The 17,480-nt window shown below is 45.5% G+C and overlaps 1 protein-coding gene across 12 annotated transcripts in view; it reads right to left on the bottom strand.

The window, feature by feature from the left end:
- The window catches only part of pde4dip (phosphodiesterase 4D interacting protein), a 71,761-nt gene that overhangs the window by 21,779 nt on the left and 32,502 nt on the right, over window positions 1-17,480 (bottom strand). For 2 of the 12 annotated variants that reach the window (XM_032572071.1, XM_032572067.1), the window contains 13 exons: window positions 12,392-12,502; window positions 10,945-11,021; window positions 9,937-10,060; window positions 9,697-9,851; window positions 9,450-9,564; window positions 2,995-3,132; window positions 2,790-2,909; window positions 2,209-2,301; window positions 1,305-1,514; window positions 1,071-1,229; window positions 714-809; window positions 491-628; window positions 239-418 (listed from right to left, as the gene is read on the bottom strand). In XM_032572071.1, coding sequence (XP_032427962.1) covers window positions 239-418; window positions 491-628; window positions 714-809; window positions 1,071-1,229; window positions 1,305-1,514; window positions 2,209-2,301; window positions 2,790-2,909; window positions 2,995-3,132; window positions 9,450-9,564; window positions 9,697-9,851; window positions 9,937-10,060; window positions 10,945-11,021; window positions 12,392-12,502 — 1,716 coding nt within the window. Of the gene's footprint in view, window positions 1-238; window positions 419-490; window positions 629-713; window positions 810-1,070; window positions 1,230-1,304; window positions 1,515-2,208; window positions 2,302-2,789; window positions 2,910-2,994; window positions 3,133-4,975; window positions 6,524-9,449; window positions 9,565-9,696; window positions 9,852-9,936; window positions 10,061-10,944; window positions 11,022-12,391; window positions 12,503-17,480 lie in introns of those variants that run through there. The other 10 variants (XM_032572069.1, XM_032572070.1, XM_032572068.1 and 7 more) reach the window with 10 other exon arrangements.

The raw sequence follows: 17,480 nt of genomic DNA, 5'->3' as shown, positions 1-17,480 counted from the left end.
TTATTGATCTTTGAGAATCTGTTCTAGCTTTATTATTAGCATCATATTAGCTGAAAATGGTCTCAAAACAACATTATTGTTTATCGTGATAACTTCTGGGACGATTTATCGTCCAGCATCGTTGGTTCTGGTGACAGACGCGGCGCGAACAGAACCGGTTCTGGAACCAGAACCACGTCAGTGACAGAATCGTTGCAGTGGGATCATTTCAACCCGATTCCAGGAACGTTTAAATCACCTGGGTCTCCTGCGTGCGAGCGAGCAGCGCTGCCTGCAGCTGCTCAATGACGCCGTCTCTCTCCCTCAGGATTTGACTGGTCCGCTCGTCGGCGTCCTGCTGCTGCCGCCCGGCGCCGGTCCAGGCGTCGGCCAGCTGCTGCAGCTGCAGCTCCTTCCCCCTCAGCATCGCCTCCAGGCTCTGGGTCAGACACACAGAGGGTGGGCGGGGAGCCGGCGCCTCGCCGCAGCGCGGAGCGGAGCGAACACTTACAGCGATGGTTTCCTCGTTGTTGGCCAGAACGCGGCGCTGCCTCTCCAGGTCTCGCTCCTTCTCCCGCAGCAGCAGCTGCAGCTGCCGACTCGCCGCGTCTCGTTGCTCCGCCGAGCGAAACTTCTCGTCAACGGCTCGCTGCAGGGAGGCAGGAGCAGCAGGACCGGGTCAGGTTTTAGTTTCAGCTCATGATAATAAAGATAAATCGGAGGATCTGCTTCACCTCCAGCGCTCGGTCTCTCTCCGCTATTCGCTGCCGAAGTTTCTGCAGCAGAGAGTCTCTGTTCTCCTTCGGTTCCTTCAACATCTCACCGTATTCCTGCAACACAGACAAAATTAATACGTTTATTTAATAACGGAAGAAAAGGAGGAGAAACTGTTTACAGACTTTTATATTAATCTAGAAGAATAAAATATAGAAAATGATGAAAGGAATCCCCTTCATGAGAGAAATACATCAATATGGAATGAAGAAACATTTTTTAGATTTGTTTACTAAATTTAGAAAAAGTTCAATGTTAAAGCAAAAAAAAAAAGTACAAGGAATAGTTCGCTCTGCTGCTGCAGTTTGACCTCTGACCTGAAGCAGCTGCTCCTTCAGCTGCAGGTCGGCCCTCAGCTCCGCGACGCTGCGCTCTCTCTCCTCTCTCTCCCGCCGTCTCTCTTGCTCGCCCTCGCTCAGCTGCTCCTCCCTCACCTGCAGGTCGGACCGGACCGTCTGCAGAATCAGTTGCAGTTCCTGGAAACAGAAACCCATCAGAACTTCTGCTGGAGGCGCCGGCGTCCGGCAGGGTCAGTCGGCGGGTCCACTGACCCGGTTGTGTCGCTCCGTCTCCCTGCGGTGCTGCAGTGCCCCCTGCAGGTCTCGCTCCAGCCTCTCCAGGGCCCGGTTCTGGTCCTCCTGAGCGCGGTCCGCCCGGCGCTGAGCGCGCTGGGTCGCCTGCAGCTCCAGCTGAGCCTGGAACAGCGCCACCTGAAGGGCCAGAACCTCGCCCTGACCCGGAGCCGCCTCGGTACCGGACAGCTACGGGTTGGGGAGGGGCGGCGGGTCAGTTAGCTGCACTGTACAAATGCATGTCTGCATTCTGCTAACGTCAAAAAATAAAACTATGCAGCTGTGGCGTTTCCAGAGATCACACGCAAAAAACCCAGAAAATGATACCAAATATTTCTGACCGAAAATATTTTCTGTTTACATAAATCACTGAAGTAAACATGAGACACATTCATAATTCAGCCATGGTGGCGCTAGCGCTCATCATCTATCAGCCAATAAGAGGAGACTTCGGCGTCTGAGTCAGAGCAACAAGCCCCGCCCACTTGGAGCAGCTACATATGCGGCGTTATGCGGCCATTTTGCATTAGCCTTACGGTTTCTACACGTTGGAACGAAACTAAACTGTTTATGAACTGTGATGCTGTGAACCGCACTGGAAAAAACAACAAACCACAAAGACCACTTCCTGTCGTCTTCTTTGTCGCTTCCTCCAGTAGCAAAAGCCGGATGTTCATCATGTGACTCGTGATGTGAAAATAAATCTTTCCATTACAGTTTTGTGAAATTTTGTTCCCATACGGCTGAAAAACAATATCATCTCAGAGCGAAAGGCTATCAAAACGGGAGTTCTTATGAAATTTGCTCATTTCTTTTTGTGATTTTCGTTCCAGTAACTCTGTGGTTCATGGAAACACTCGGAGTTTCAGATGACGGCACAAACCTGGCTGCGGTCAGCGACCTCCCTGAGGGAACGCAGCGTCTGGTTCTGCTCCTCCAAGGTTCTGCTCAGATCAGAAACCTGCAACAAATAAACCTGGAGATGCAGCTGTTGTTCATTCAGCGCAGGTCGTAGGAAAAACTCAAAGCCACTTTATTCTCTCTGTGTCGGCTACACACAGAGAGGCTGTTGCCATAGCAACAACAGCTCCACTATCGAATCAGGATTCATCATGGAAAAACACTCAAACATTTCCACATGAAGATCAGAACATTCAGTCTGTTACAGTTTCATGTTTTCAGGCTTGATGTTTATTTTGTGATTATTAATAACTGATCGTCTACTGATGGTTTTTAACTGAATAAATTCTGCAGCATCTACATGTTACGATTGTCAAAGTCAAGCTAGCATAACTGAGCTACGTCGCTCTTCCAGCATATTGTTTTGTAATTGAAACTTTTTCCTGTCGTAGTGTTGACAGTAGCAAAGCACAGCGTCTGTTTTCCTTTCATATATCAGACCTAGCACCAATGCTAGCCGTTAGCCAGCAGCTTTTTGCATGCGGTGCGTTATGCTGGTCTCACCTCCGTCTCCTTGGAGACGACGCCATCCGTCAGGTTCTGGACGAGTCTCTCCTGCTGCTGCGCCTCGTCCTGCGCCGAGCGCAGCTGCAGCTCCATGGCAGCCAGACGCTCCTGCAGCTTCTGCAGACCAGACAGAAACATCCTCTGCATCTCGGAACCGGACCGGCCCTGGAGCCGGTTCCGGCCCGGGAGCCGGGTCTGGTACCTGGTTCCGAGCCTCGCTCTCTCTGATGTTGACCTGCAGCGATCGGACCTGGTTCTGGGCCTGCTGCAGTTCTCCCACGCACCGACCTGCGGCGCTCTGGTACCGACTGAGCTGGTCCTGCTGCTCACCGATCAGCTCCTGGGAAACGCGTCAGGAAAACAGGAAACACGCAGGGAAAACAGGAAACGCGTCAGGGAAACAGGAAACGCGTCAGGAAAACAGGAAACGCGTCAGGGAAACAGGAAACGCGTCAGGAAAACAGGAAACGCGTCAGGGAAACAGGAAACGCGTCAGGGAAACAGGAAACGCGTCAGGAAAACAGGAAACGCGTCAGGAAAACAGGAAACGCGTCAGGAAAACAGGAAACGCGTCAGGGAAACAGGGGAAACGCGTAGGTCAGGAAACAGGAAACGCGTCAGGGAAACAGGAAACGCGTCAGGAAAACAGGAAACACGGCAGGGAAACAGGAAACGCGGCAGGGAAACAGGAAACGCGGCAGGGAAACAGGAAACGCGTCAGGAAAACAGGAAACACGGCAGGGAAACAGGAAACGCGGCAGGGAAACAGGAAACGCGGCAGGAAAACAGGAAACACGGCAGGGAAACAGGAAACGCGGCAGGGAAACAGGAAACGCGTCAGGGAAACAGGAAACGCGTCAGGAAAACAGGAAACACGGCAGGGAAACAGGAAACGCGGCAGGGAAACAGGAAACGCGGCAGGGAAACAGGAAAGACAGAAACAGCATGAACCATCAGGAGCAGAAATCTGGTAAAACCCCAGAAATGTTTCAGAGTTTAAACGACTCACAGGAAGTCAGATGTTTTGTGACTGAATCTCATTTTCTTTTTACAAAGTTTTAAGAAGCAGAAAAGCTGCTGGTGAAACAGCTGGTTGCTTCTGATCGAACGTCTGACTTCATTTACGTCCCAGTTTTACGTGCGTTCTGACGGTTCCACATGGAAACTGGTTTGGGAGCAGCTCTTTTCCTGGTTCCTGTGGTTCCAGCAGCGGTCGCCTTCCTCCTGGCTAACCGCTACAGAGACGATTCGGTGAAATCTGCCCGGAGATTCCCAGCTCCGCTGGGTAAACTGGGAGCTCTCTGCCACATCCAGGCCCATCATTTACATCACAATGGGAGCTATGAAGGCCGCCGCGTGGAGACTGTTGCCAAGGCGACGCAGGGGTTGCTAGGATACGGACTTTGGGCGTGGTAATGGAGAAGCAACAGGAAAAACTCCCGTTCCACGGCTGACTTTTTAAATCCAGAGCAGGGATGTCCAACATGCGGCCTGGGGGCCGTTTGTGGCCCTTAGGCTGATTTTTTGTGGCCCCCCAACTGAAGTTTGAGACTGATACAAATTTATCCCGTCCATTAAAGGTGGTTGATGCAGATTTACTTTTTATAAATTTATTACAAACATAATTTTCTTACGATTGAAAATGTTAAATAGAAAGTATTCACCGTTTTATAAGAAGCAAAACCTCGTTTATCCAACAAATCAGTAAATTTATTTAAGATGGTTAAATATTAGCAAGCATCTTGACATTCTGTTCTTATAACTGGAAATAAATGTGCTCTAAATATTAAATGTGTGAAATGTCTTTCTTCTATTTCAGCAAAATCAAATCCTTCCTTTCCTAAACATAAAAAATTAACTACTTTATTTGCTTGATTTTAGTTCTTTTTGTTTTTTGGCCCACTTGACAAAACTTTGCTCAGTCCTGATTATGGATGTTCGACATCACGGACGTAAAATTTTATCGAAATATTTTGTAGCGACATCGGAACATTAGACAAAAACCTACGTTGCTTCTTTCTTAGTCAACTATATGACACCTTATAACCAGAAAATGTTAACTAGAAATACTCAGTTCCCCGACATGTGGCGCCCTCTGCAGGCGGCGCCCCTATGGCGCATGGCCACTTTTCCCGCCACTGCGCGGCCCCGGGCCCTGATAGCGGCCCGCCTCGGGTCTCTACCTGCTGGAGGCGGAACGGGCCGCACTGGAGGTAATCATCCAGCCACTGCTCCTCCAGCTCCGCCTGCAGCTCCTCCGCCGGACAGCGCACCACCACCTCCGGGACGGCCGGGTGGGAGGACAGGCTCGGATCCAGTTTGCCTTTGACCAGAACCGGGAGCTTGCTGCCCCTGGGCGGGGTCACCGGCCGGTACTCCCAGCCCCGCAGGAGGCCCAGCAGCACCTCCGCCCCGGACAGGGAGCTCCCAGTCTGGGGTTTTCTCCAGAAGGGGCACGTGTCCTCCGGGTTCGGGTTCGGTTCCTCCTTGGTTCTGTGGAGCTCCAGAGACTCCACGGAGGATGCGGGGCTGTGACTCCGTTTGTCCGCCTCGGCTGCAGGAACATCCATCGGGACAGGTGTTGCCTCGGAGGTTCTGCTCAGGTCCTCCATCCCCAGAGCGGAGGCGGAGTAACGGGTCAACGGCCCGCAGGACGTGCTTCTGCGCCCGAACCTTCTCGGAACCTTACAGACCGCCTCGTAGTCCGAGTCCGCGACCCGCAGCGCCGCGCAGCCGCGGCACCTGCGGGTCTTCTGGCCGGCCTCGGCTCCGGTGCAGTGGTGGAGCGGCTGGTCCGGCGCCGCATCCTCCCGATCCGCCCAGGACTCGAACCCGGAGAACACCAGGTCGTCATGGATCAGGTCCAAGTAGCTGCCGTCCAGGTCTGCGTCCTCCCCGCCGGCCTCCCCCGGGTTGCTCCTGCGGTACAGCCCCGCGATGCAGAGCCGCAGCCGCTCCTTCTCCAGCAGCAGCCGCTGCAGGCGCTCCAGGGACAGCGCCTCCACCCGGGCCACCACCGTGTCGAACCGGAACATCCGCTCCAGCATGAAGGCGCACTTGGAGCAGGCGAACTCCCCGCGGCCGTCCCGGCCCAGCCCGCGGCCCAGGGCGTGGGCCAGCAGAACCTGCAGACTCAGCTTGGCTGCGGGGTGGAAGATCCAGCGCCGCTGGTTCCCGCACAGTTCCCGCGCGCAGATTCGGCAGGCCTCCTTCATCTTCACCGCGTCCAGCATCCCGCAGGGGTCAGAGGTCACGACTGGTCTTCAGGTCTCAATTAAATCTGATTTCAATCATGAATGACGCCGCAGAGTCCCGCAGGCTGATGGTGATGCGGCGCAAATCTCGCCGGATCCCGCAGGCGGGTCGGGAATCACGCAGATTCTCCTCCGGGCTGTGAATTTTTTATTTTGTTATTTCCGGAAGGTTTTAGGGAAATTAATTCGCGGCTCCTTTAAACCTTCCGATGACAAGGAAAATAAATCCCGGTTTTCCTTCTCCAGGGTCAGAATCTTTACGGTCCCGGTTCTGGTTCTGGTCTCAGTTAACGGCAGAACCAGCGGAGCGGAACCGCTGCTTTCACTGCGAGGAGGCGACGGAGAGGAACACAAAGATCCTCTATGTCAGACAGGATGCGTCACTCCGCAACCAAAGATCATATGTATGAAGGAAGATGCGTCACTCCAAAAACTACAAAAATCCCCGATGAATGGCTGTTCTGTGACCGTGGCGCCACCATGTGGCCAGGCCGGAGAATGCAGCTTTTAACAGTTATTTTGATGAATTTATCAAAGAAATGGAAAAAATCAACTATTTTTATTATTTATGCGTATTTGCAGAAATTCAACCGTGTCTTCCTGTTTTTATGATTAAATATTCAAAAATAACATTTTATTTTCCCAAAATGTTTAATATATATAAAATGCTTTCACTGAGAGAAAAGTGTGACATGAGTCAAATTCATTGTTTCCACAAACTGATATTTATTTATTTACTTTTATATTAATAGACTTTTGTCTTTAATACCATTTAAATAAATCTGGTACAGTATGTTAGCATCATATATTAAACACTTTGCATGAAAAAAATTCAAAGTAATAATGCTTCATGAAATTCCCCAAGACAAGAAAATGAGGCAGACTTTAAAAGCTACTGAGTCAGAAAGGGGATTGTCGTTTATTTTCCGCTCTGAAATTTGTGGAGGAGTGAGACCTCTTGAAATTAATTGTACTGATAGGAAGACCGGTTTCTCTGCCCTGGTCTTCACCTCACTGTCTGCCTACAACCAGGAAACGTCACATTTCCTCCAGAAATTAATCACTTCCTCCTGGAAAATAAAAAGTATCCTGAGAGCGAGCTTTTGGTTACCGGTGGCAACCGATGGTAGAATCTGGAAAAAATATCCTCAAAAAACATCAAGCTTTTCTGGTGCAGAATATCCTGCTGCAGTTCTGGAGAAGAGCTTCCAGCTTTCAGCTTGTTGTCTTAAAGGGACAGTACGCCTCAAAATAAGCTGAAATGTTTCACTGGGAGAGGAAAGTTTCCCCAGCAGAGACAGACTGGGACCAGTGATGGACGGATGGAAGACTGGTCACATCAAATTTAAAGCTACTTTCTTCATCCCAAACAGAAATTAAATTCTGCCGCGGTGGGAAGAAACAACATGCAGTAGCAGTCAGTCTACCAACGTTTCTGAACAGGCCTCTGGCTTCATGTCAGTCTCATGACTGTTATGACACGCTAACATCTATTACTCCACAGCAACACTTCCTGGATGACATCATCGCTGCTAATCCGCCACCTTTGCTTTTGTCGCTCCTCTTCACTTTATTATCATGATCACTTTATCATGATGTTAAGATAAATTTCTTAACATCATCATTTTGTCACAGTAAATTCCAATAAATGATGTTCAAAATCCACTAAAAACTGACCTTAATCTCAGGATTATTGGCTTGATTATTTCTATAAATACCAATAAACTAGACTGCTGTCCTAAATAAACCCGCCGCAAGTGGGAATGTTTTTACAGAGCAGTTTCTGTGGGGCTCTTACTGCTGTGACACAGTCATTTATATCACAACAGAATCGTACCAGGCCGTCCATTAACTGGTTCAAGCCCGTTTCCGGGGCAACCGGAGCGTCTGGTTTCACCGCCTCACAGATAAACCAAACGTCTCCATCCGTCACAGTGTGCAGCATCTACATTTATAGATCTACGGCCATGTGGGGTTTGTTTTCCTGGACCGCCACCGGATCCACATCCGTCACTTTCCGCCGACGCCACGGCAACCATCCATCGTCTGGGACGAGGCTCGCAATCAAAGATCAATTAATCCCAATCAGAGGGAAATGCCAAACATGGCCGACTTTCGGCGGCGGGGACAGCTGACGGAGACGGACGAGCCGTCGCCATGGTTTCTCCTCCTGCTGCTCAGGAAACGGTCATTGTTCCGAACGGTCAGCGGATCGCGATTACAAACTAATTTACTGACGAATGTTTATGTTTTATTACAAACAACATTTTTATGTAACATTTATAAAAACTGAACAGACTTTATAAAGGATTTCTGTCTGCTGCAAGGTGCAAAGAGAACAGAAAAATAAAATAAATTCTGGTTATTTAAATAAAAATGCATAAAAGCCAGAGATTAATCAGATTTTATCCTGGTGCACCAGCAGGTGGCGCTACAAAATATTAAACAGCAGGAATTCATTTTAAAAATAAACAGATTATAGGAGTTTTCTGGAGTTTTTATTAAGTGCAGTAAAAGCAGTAAATAACTGCGTGTCGTTTTCTGAGGCTGGTTTTGCCTTCAGAAGGAAGAGCAATGACTCCAAACATTTTGACTTTAACTTCCCTAATGCAGCTGATTAGTTTCATCAAACATGTTTGAGGAAATTTAGCGGCCATGTTGGATGTAATCTTGATGAAGTCCAACCGAGACAAAACAGAAAAGATCAGAGGTCCGAACACACGACCCTGTGGGATTCCACCATCATTTCAGTAGAAGCTGCTCAAACGACTGGTGGTTTAAATGTTTCTAATTTAACATTTATTTTGTTTTTAGTTTCAGATTTTAACATGAAGGAAATCTCCCTCAGGGATTCAAACTCCAACTCCAGAAAAGTTCAATAAATTACAGAAAAACATAAATGTTAAATATGTTTCAACTTTGAATAGACAATTTTTTAAAATACACATCAAGTTTGTTTTAATATTCTTAAAGCCACATTAATTACAGAATAATTAAAGCTGTTTTATTGTTGTGTTTAATCAGATGAATAAAATTATTTCAGCCAAACATTTGTTTTAATTAGTTTTGATTGATTAATTATATGGATTTATTGCATTGAAACCTTTTCTTGTATGATTAATTAGACTTTTTTATATAAAGGTTCCAGTTGGAACTTTGCATGTTTCTGGTACACCAGTATATCTGACGCACAAGCTACATTCGCTAACAGCAATAGGCGATGAAGCCACTTCTCTCTGACACTGGACTGGCTCATTTAGTCGATAAATATTCGGATTAAAATCTGATTAATTATTTACAGACTTTATTAAATATTTTCACATTTTTCATTAGTTTAAAATCTTCAGTCTGAAGTTTTATTTTTGCTTTGTCCGTCAGGAAAAGACAGATGGGGTGAAAATACCTCGGCGTCTCGTTCTCTGTTCTCCAGCGAGGATGAAAGGTCATGAACTTTGACCTGGAGCTCTTCGACCTGGAGACTTAGCGACTGTTTCTGCTGCACCAAATCCTCAATCAGCCTGAAACAGGAAGTGGAGCGAAGCTCAGAGATCTGAGGGAAGAACTCACCCAGAACCAGATGTACATGAAGTCTGTGGTGAACGGATGTTGGGTTTATGTTGTAGAGGAAGAGTGAAAAGGTTTTCAGTCACCTGTCTGCGTCAGTCGGACTCGTCTGGACTCGAGCCGAGTCTCCGTGTTCCTCCATCTTCTCCAGCATCTCCCTCTGCAGAGCCAGGCAGCGCCGGGCCTCGGCGTCCCCCAGCGCCGCCATGCGCCGGGCCTCGCTCCGGGCGGCCTCGGCCTCCTGGACCACACAACCACAACGCTCAGGTGTTCAGTTTATGATGACCGTTTCTGGGTGATCAGCCAATCAGGAAGAGTCTCTGGACCTTTTGCAGCAGCTGAACTTTGTCCTCCAGGATCTGCTGCATGTGTCTGACTTCGTCCTGTCGCTCCACCAGGCGGCGCTGCAGCTCTGCTTCATTCTGATTGGACAGGACCTCGGCTGTGGATCTGAGTGGGTCAGAACATCAGTTGCTGTTTTAGCGAAGCGGCAGAAATACTTCAGCTCCTAAATATCAAAGATTCTCTTGTATTTATAAAGAGAAAATGTAATTTTTGCTTTTAGATGGATATTTCTGGTGGTTATTATCTGAGAGTCATTTAAAGGGATCAGATTTCGCCTCCAAACTGGATTTAATATCAGGAAGTAAAAAAAGACTGAAATGCTTTAACAGTCAAAGTCATGCTGAAGGGACACAATTCGCTTTATTTAGTTTAAAAAGCAAAAGACTTTCATTTAAATTGATCACAAAATACAAATTTATCATTCATTATGTGAGAGAAACCGAATTTATTAGTTTATTTATTTATTTTACTGTTTATGTGTTTTATAGTTCACAGGTACCCCAACCAGTTTGTTTGTTTATTGTAATAAGTTCATTCTTCATTGTAACTTGTTCATTATTCAGAACTTGTCCGTCTCCTGCTTTGATGCTTGGTTCTCATATTTCCTATTTGTCATTGAATGCGACGTGTGTTCCTTGAACGTGCCGTTTGCGAGGCAGTGCGCTGTTTTTGTTCTGCTGAGGGGACAAGCTGAGTTTTTGTGTTAAGGTAAATAAAGCCTTTTTTATTCGCAGAGAAAACTCCTGACATGATCTGTGTCTGAGCCCAGCAACATGTTGACATCTAAAAACCCAAATCTGCGACCCAGGCTGAGGATTTAATATCTGACGTAAAACAGGATCACCATCAGTTTCAGTTTAACAAGCAGCGGGTTTAAAATGTTGAAACATTCAATCTGGACTGAAGGTTTTCCTCAGCTGAATAAATCCGACGCCGGCCCTTTAAGAGCATCAGGCGGGCGGAAAACGTGAAGCGGGTCGGCTACTCACAGCGCCCGGTCCAGAAGCTCCTGCTTCTCCTGCAGATCCTTCTTCAGACTCTCAACCTCCACCTTCAGCTCGATGTTCTGCAGGACAAACAGGAAGAACAATGAGAAACTTCTGACAACTTCCTGTCTACTTCCTGCTCACTTCCTGTTGGTTCAGTTTCTTTCCCTGGATTCAGGATCAGATTCCAGAGGTCAGAGGTCATCAACAATATGTTTAAAGCAGCACAAACAGAATTTTAACCACGAGTTGATTGAGGCAAAATTTTTGGTTGACCTCTGATGACCTCTGGAAACTTTTTTTAACAATATCTTTAAAATGACAATCAAAATTTTTACTGCACAAAAATTTGACACCAGTTCTGGATTTGGGTGATGTGAGGTTGACCTTTTGACCTTTAAACTTTCACTAATATCTTCAAAGCAAAAGCAGCACAAACAAACATTTGGCATCTGATAGATCTGAAATACAGATCTACGTTTTCCAGCCGTTCTGGAGGAACGACGAGCAGAACCAGAACCAGAACCAGGACCAGAATCAGGACCAGGACCAGCACCAGAACCAGCACCAGGACCAGGACCAGCACCAGCACCAGAACCAGCACCAGCATTCCAGACAGACCAGCCGAACCAAGCACCAGAAACCACCAGGACCATTAGCACCAGGACCATTAGACAGCACAGGACCAGACACACCAGCACAGAACCAGCACCAGACATTCCCGGACCAGAATCAACCAGACCACACCAGAACCCAGCACCAGAGACCAGCCCAGCACCAGAACCGCACAGGACCAGGACCACCAGCAGAGACACCAGCACCAGAACAGCACCAGACCAGCAACCAGAAACGAGTCCTCTCCTCTGGGTTTGTTTGGGTCTAATCTTAGCTCCTCCACCTGCTGCGTCTATAACATTCAGCAGCGCCTCCACTTTTAGCCCTTCGCTTTGTCTGCAGCAACAAACCGGACTGGACCGGACCGGACAGGACCAGCGGCTCTGCTCACGTGCAGCAGGTCGCTGACCCACTGACACACAGACACAGGTGTCCGGTTCAGATCCAGAGCCGGGCTAAAAATGGAGCCGGGGCAGAATGTGGGTCAGTGGGCTGCAGGCTGCAGACGCACAAAATAAAATGATTATTTTTAATATTTTACAAAGAAACGACGATTTTAACTTTTGAAACTCAGAAATGTTTGATTACTATTGTTTTCTGTCTACAACATAACTAATGAGGCCCCAACATGTAAAACAAGAAAACTATATTAAACATATTTAATTTAAACAACAATCCTTTATTTATTTAAATTCAACAAAAATCAAAAGTAGCATCAAGAACAAAATCACCAAAAATGAACTGACTAATAATATTATGTATGATAATCAGATTTATCTGATAATTTCAGCAGTTTTATAAATTAATTGTGCAGCAACACTCTTGTGCCACTCACCGCTCGGTGGACGCCGTCGCCGCTCTGATCAAACTTTTGCTGGATCTTCTCCTCCAGGAAGTAGATCCGCAGCTTCAGGCTGAAGTTCTCCTTCTTCAGGTCGTTGAGGTGCTGCGAAACGGTGCGGTAACCACGGAAACCAGAGTTAGCCATGAGCAGCGGCGCCGCGGGGGCCTCTACAGACCCCATCACACCAGAAACTACCACAATATCCTGAAGAAACGCAACACAAGCTGAGCAACTGCAGCACAGCTGAATGAAGCTATCGCTAACGCTAAGACAGTCGGGTCAGGATCAGCTGGGCGGGGCAACAGGGCTACTGTTTTTACCCCCAGAGAGAGAGAGAGAGGAAGAATGAGAGAGCAGAGCGTCTGATGAAAACCAACAGAAGGCGGCAGAGCAGAAACAAATCATGCAAGAGTAAAACGTATTTGATAAAAAGTCGACTCAAGTCCTGAGTAACTGATCAAATGATCAATCATTTAATACTTTAAAATTACATCAATCCACTTGGGAAATCGAAATGAAAACCGAAGAAAAGGAATCATCTCCAAACTACATGACATGTTAGCGGAGGGATCTGGAGGGAGAACCTGCCTTCAGAGGCTGAAGGACACACCACCAACACACACCTCACAGTAATAACTAATGAGAACAACACACACCTCACAGTAATAACTAATGAGAACAACACACACCTCACAGTAATAACTAATGAGAACAACACACACCTCACAGTAATAACTAATGAGAACAACACACACCTCACAGTAATAACTAAAGAGAACAACACACACCTCACAGTAATAACTAAAGAGGACAACACACACCTCACAGTAATAACTAAAGAGAACAACACACACCTCACAGTAATAACTAAAGAGGACAACACACACCTCACAGTAATAACTAAAGAACAACACACACCTCACAGTAATAACTAAAGAGAACAACACACACCTCACAGTAATAACTAATGAGAACATCTGCGGCGCCAGAAAAGCTTCATAAACACGACGGTCATCCCAGAGCCGAGCAGAAGGAAAAGTTCTTCCATTGTGTCTGGAGATGCAATAAAGTCCAACAGTTCTGGAGGGAGATTAAAGAAGCTCTGGAGTCTGATAGGTAGAAAACTACCAACATGGTTCATTCCAGGTTTACATCCTGATAAAGATTCCAGAAAAATAATTACTGCTGTGGATTTATGTTTAAGAGTCACATGTCATGGAACCAAAACATTCACAACTTTACCAATGAATAGATTACTCACATTTTAATGTTTTTTCCAAATCACTTTTTATCAATAAAAAAACTTGTGAAACTTTAACAGAAACTGCAGCTGTGAGTCTGTCTGGTGGGTTTTTAGTTAAAACATGTTTGTTTTTCATTCAGTGGGAAGAAAATCCAGAAATTTACTGAAGAGTAAAAAGTACAGCAGTAAAAATACTCCTAAAAGTGAATTTTTTCAAAAAAAATTACTCAATTAAATGTAACTGAGTAAATGTAACTAGTTACTACCCAACTGTGGCTAACAGTAAACCTGATCTGATTTTCCTGGAGGTCAGAGGTCAAAGGTCAATCACCTGGATTCATTTTCCCAAAAAACAAAACGCCAACATCTGGAGGCTCCAATTAAAAAACTCAAATATTAAAAAAAGAATCAGACTGTAAATAAATACAAAAATAAACATGGATCTAAATGATTGGCCTGTCAGAATAAACCACGATGTTATTGATCTGAGATCATAATAATAACACAACATCACATTCTCAAAGACCAATAAACTTTAAATTCTAGTCAACATTTATCACTGGAACCAGAAAACACTTTAAATATACAAAAAGAAATCATCAAAACAACAAAAACAACAGACATAATGAAATCTCTGAAAATAAAAACACCAGACTGAAGATTTTATCATCCAGTTTTTGGTAGAAAGAGGGTAATCAGGGAACGAGAAACACCTGGGGACTAATCAAAGGGAGACAGGACAACACGGAGACACAGATACACAGAAAAACACAGATCCTGACATTAAGCAAATAATAAATAATTTCCAAATAAATAATTCTACAACAGAACAAGAAAAACGTTCTGGCAAAAAGGATCAAACGGTAAATAAGTATAAAATTAAACTCATATTAAAAATATAATCAACTTTAGTAGCAAAGATTTTGTGGATAACTGGAGAATTTGACTCAACGTAAATATTTAATTTCATAAAATAAACTAAATGTTTTACATTCAGTCAAATGTGGATTTTTGTTTCAATTCAGCAGAAACATTGACTGGAGCCACAAACTGTGACCTTTGACCTCTGATGGGTGTTTTTGATGGAGCCGACGTCCTGACCCTCTGCCAGCGTTCAGGTGAGTTCGGCTCCTGCAGCGTTTGGGTTTTTTCCTCCCGTCTCTGAATGAAGGTTCTGTTTAGTCACCGTTCTGATCCGGCCACAGGGAGGCGCTGTGGCTCCAGCAGGCCTGACTGCAGCTGTCTGTCAGCGGCTGCACAGAAACACACGCAGAGCGCAGCAGAGCGTCCAGCTCCACTTCTTCAGGCTTCGACCGGAACCAGAACAAACTGCGCTAAGAGCGTCAGGAACGTTAATGCAGCGCCGCATTTACAGCAACGCAACTTCTAAACGTCCAGCAGCTGAATATCTGCAACACGACTGCAAACACACCAGTTCTTATGTTTTCATCAGAACTTGTTCTCCTTTTGCTCCTTCTGTCTCCTCAATTATGAACTAATTCGTCTCAAAGCAGATCACTATAAATACCTGCAGGATCATTTTCAGGAGAACTGTTGCGCCTTGCTGCGGTTGTTTGGCTTCGGCCATAAAGAGATCTAAAAATAAAAACAGATTGAATTTCCTCACAGACAGCTGCAGCGCCCTGACGCGTCACTGGTTGCACTGCTGCATTCCTCATTCAATAATTTCATATTAAACACAGGCCACAAATAAACTGAAAAACACGACACAGTTCTGCTGAACTTCACCTATTTTCTGTCGGAATTAGCAGCTTTTAGCTAACGGCAGAATTTTCATACAATCTGCCACAAACAGAGCAGGTCTTTCAGAAGGTGGCGCTGTCGCTCTGGTTCTATTAAATCTACATAAAAATGGACGCCGTTTGTAAAGTTACAGTCACAAATTAACAGCAATAATTTCAGATATTTAAAAAACATTTGTTTGTTTCTCAGGATCATATTTTCACCATGTGATTCATTCAGTTACTAATGTCAAAGTTTCTAACTAAATAAATGGAGACAGGCTAAATATTTAGTTAGCAAGCTAAATAAAGGCTCCAAACTAAATATTTAGTGAACAATTTATATTTCACTGGACAAACTAAATATTAAGAAACAAGCTCAATATTTAGCTAAATAAATACACCACGCTAATTTGTTTGCTTGCTAATATAACTAGCTTGCTAATTATTTTTTAGCTAAAGCTAAAGTCTAAATGTGTAGCATTTAGCTGAATGTTTAGCTAGCAAACTAAATGTTTAGTTAACCAGACTAGGCTAAGTGAAATGTCAGTTTCAAACTAAGTATTTACCTTGAAACTAAATATGAATCCAGCAAGCTAACTGCTCTGTTCAGTTAACCACCAAACAAAACAGTTAGCTTGCTAGCTAAATGTTTAGTTAGTAAGCTAAATGTTGCCATCTAGCCATCATTTCCACAGAAAATCCAACCATCAGGGAAATTCCTGCCAGACGATTCCAGGTTTTCCCGTCAGACTGTCAGCAGTGCTGACTAACTGAAATGGAAACATCAGCGCAGTCATTCGGGTCCGGGGCCTGAAACCCAAAAACCCAGCAGGAGAAACGTCAGCGGCTCGTCCAGAGGTCAGAGAGAAATGATCAGAACAGGAAGTGAGATCAAAATGAAATCAGCCAAACTCTCCAGGAATCCATGAGGAGAGAAACACTGAGACCCCACTGAGCCTCACGCAGGATCTTCATGGCTCACACACACCTGCTCTGACCAAAGCCTGGTCCCCACGACACAAAATGCTGTTTTGGGGTCAAGGGTCAGATTTAGGACTAAGGTGTGAATTGAGTTTTGGTTAGGGTATGTAATGGATAGGGTTAGGGTAAAGGTAAGGCTAATGTTTAGGCTGTAGAAATGAATGGAAGTCAATGGAAAGTCCCCACAAAGATAGCCAAGCAAACGTGTGTGTGTGTGTGTGTGTGTGTGGGGGGGGGGGGGGGGGGTGCAGTAACAGCCTGACATTTTCCAGGTGGCAGAACCTGGTCCAAACAACTGATTGGGTCTATTATGAAAGAACAGCAAAAAACTGAACCAAAGAACTGAACAAGAGAACTGAACCAAAGAACTAAATAAGAGAACCGAACCAAAGAACTGAACCAAAGAACTAAATAAGAGAACCGAACCAAAGAACTGAACCAAAGAACTGAACAAGAGAACTGAACCAAAGAACTGAACCAAAGAACTAAATAAGAGAACCGAACCAAAGAACTGAACCAAAGAACTGAACAAGAGAACTGAACCAGAGAACCGAACCAAAGAACTGAACCACAGAAATGAACCAGAGAACTGTTCGGAACACGCTGACCCAGCGTAGTCAGAGGAACTTGTTATGTCAGAACGATTGTTTCCTGGTGAGGACTCGTCACCAGGATGCCATCAGCCAATCAGAAACAGAGTCTGTGTCATGTGACAGCCAAGGAGAACCGACCGATTCTGATTTCTCAGGAAACTGAGAGTAAACACCAGTTCTTTCAGATTTTTGGGACCAAATTTCCCACGTCTTTGATTTTGTCATTTAAAAACAAATTTTTTAAATCCTACAAAGAACAGTGAGACTGACTCCCTGGTTTTCCAATAAAGTTATAAAACTATAAAGTGAAACCAGAGGACTGATGGAGCCAGTAAGCAGGATGGGATCTGTGCTTTCTCTGGTTGCAGAAATAAAAACCTTTTGTTCGTCGTGATGAGAGAAATGTGAGGAGTTCACCAGAGATTACGGAAGATTTCAGCCGTTTTAGGGCCATAACGGTCATTTATCCCTGAGCGCTGCCTGGAGGGCCAGCAGGGGGCGACGGCGAGACGGGTCGC

The sequence above is a fragment of the Xiphophorus hellerii genome, chromosome 9, assembly GCF_003331165.1.
Source record: "Xiphophorus hellerii strain 12219 chromosome 9, Xiphophorus_hellerii-4.1, whole genome shotgun sequence".
NCBI lineage: Eukaryota > Metazoa > Chordata > Actinopteri > Cyprinodontiformes > Poeciliidae > Xiphophorus > Xiphophorus hellerii.
Note: the sequence above shows the minus strand (reverse complement) of the source record. Positions and strands in the feature narration are given on the sequence as shown.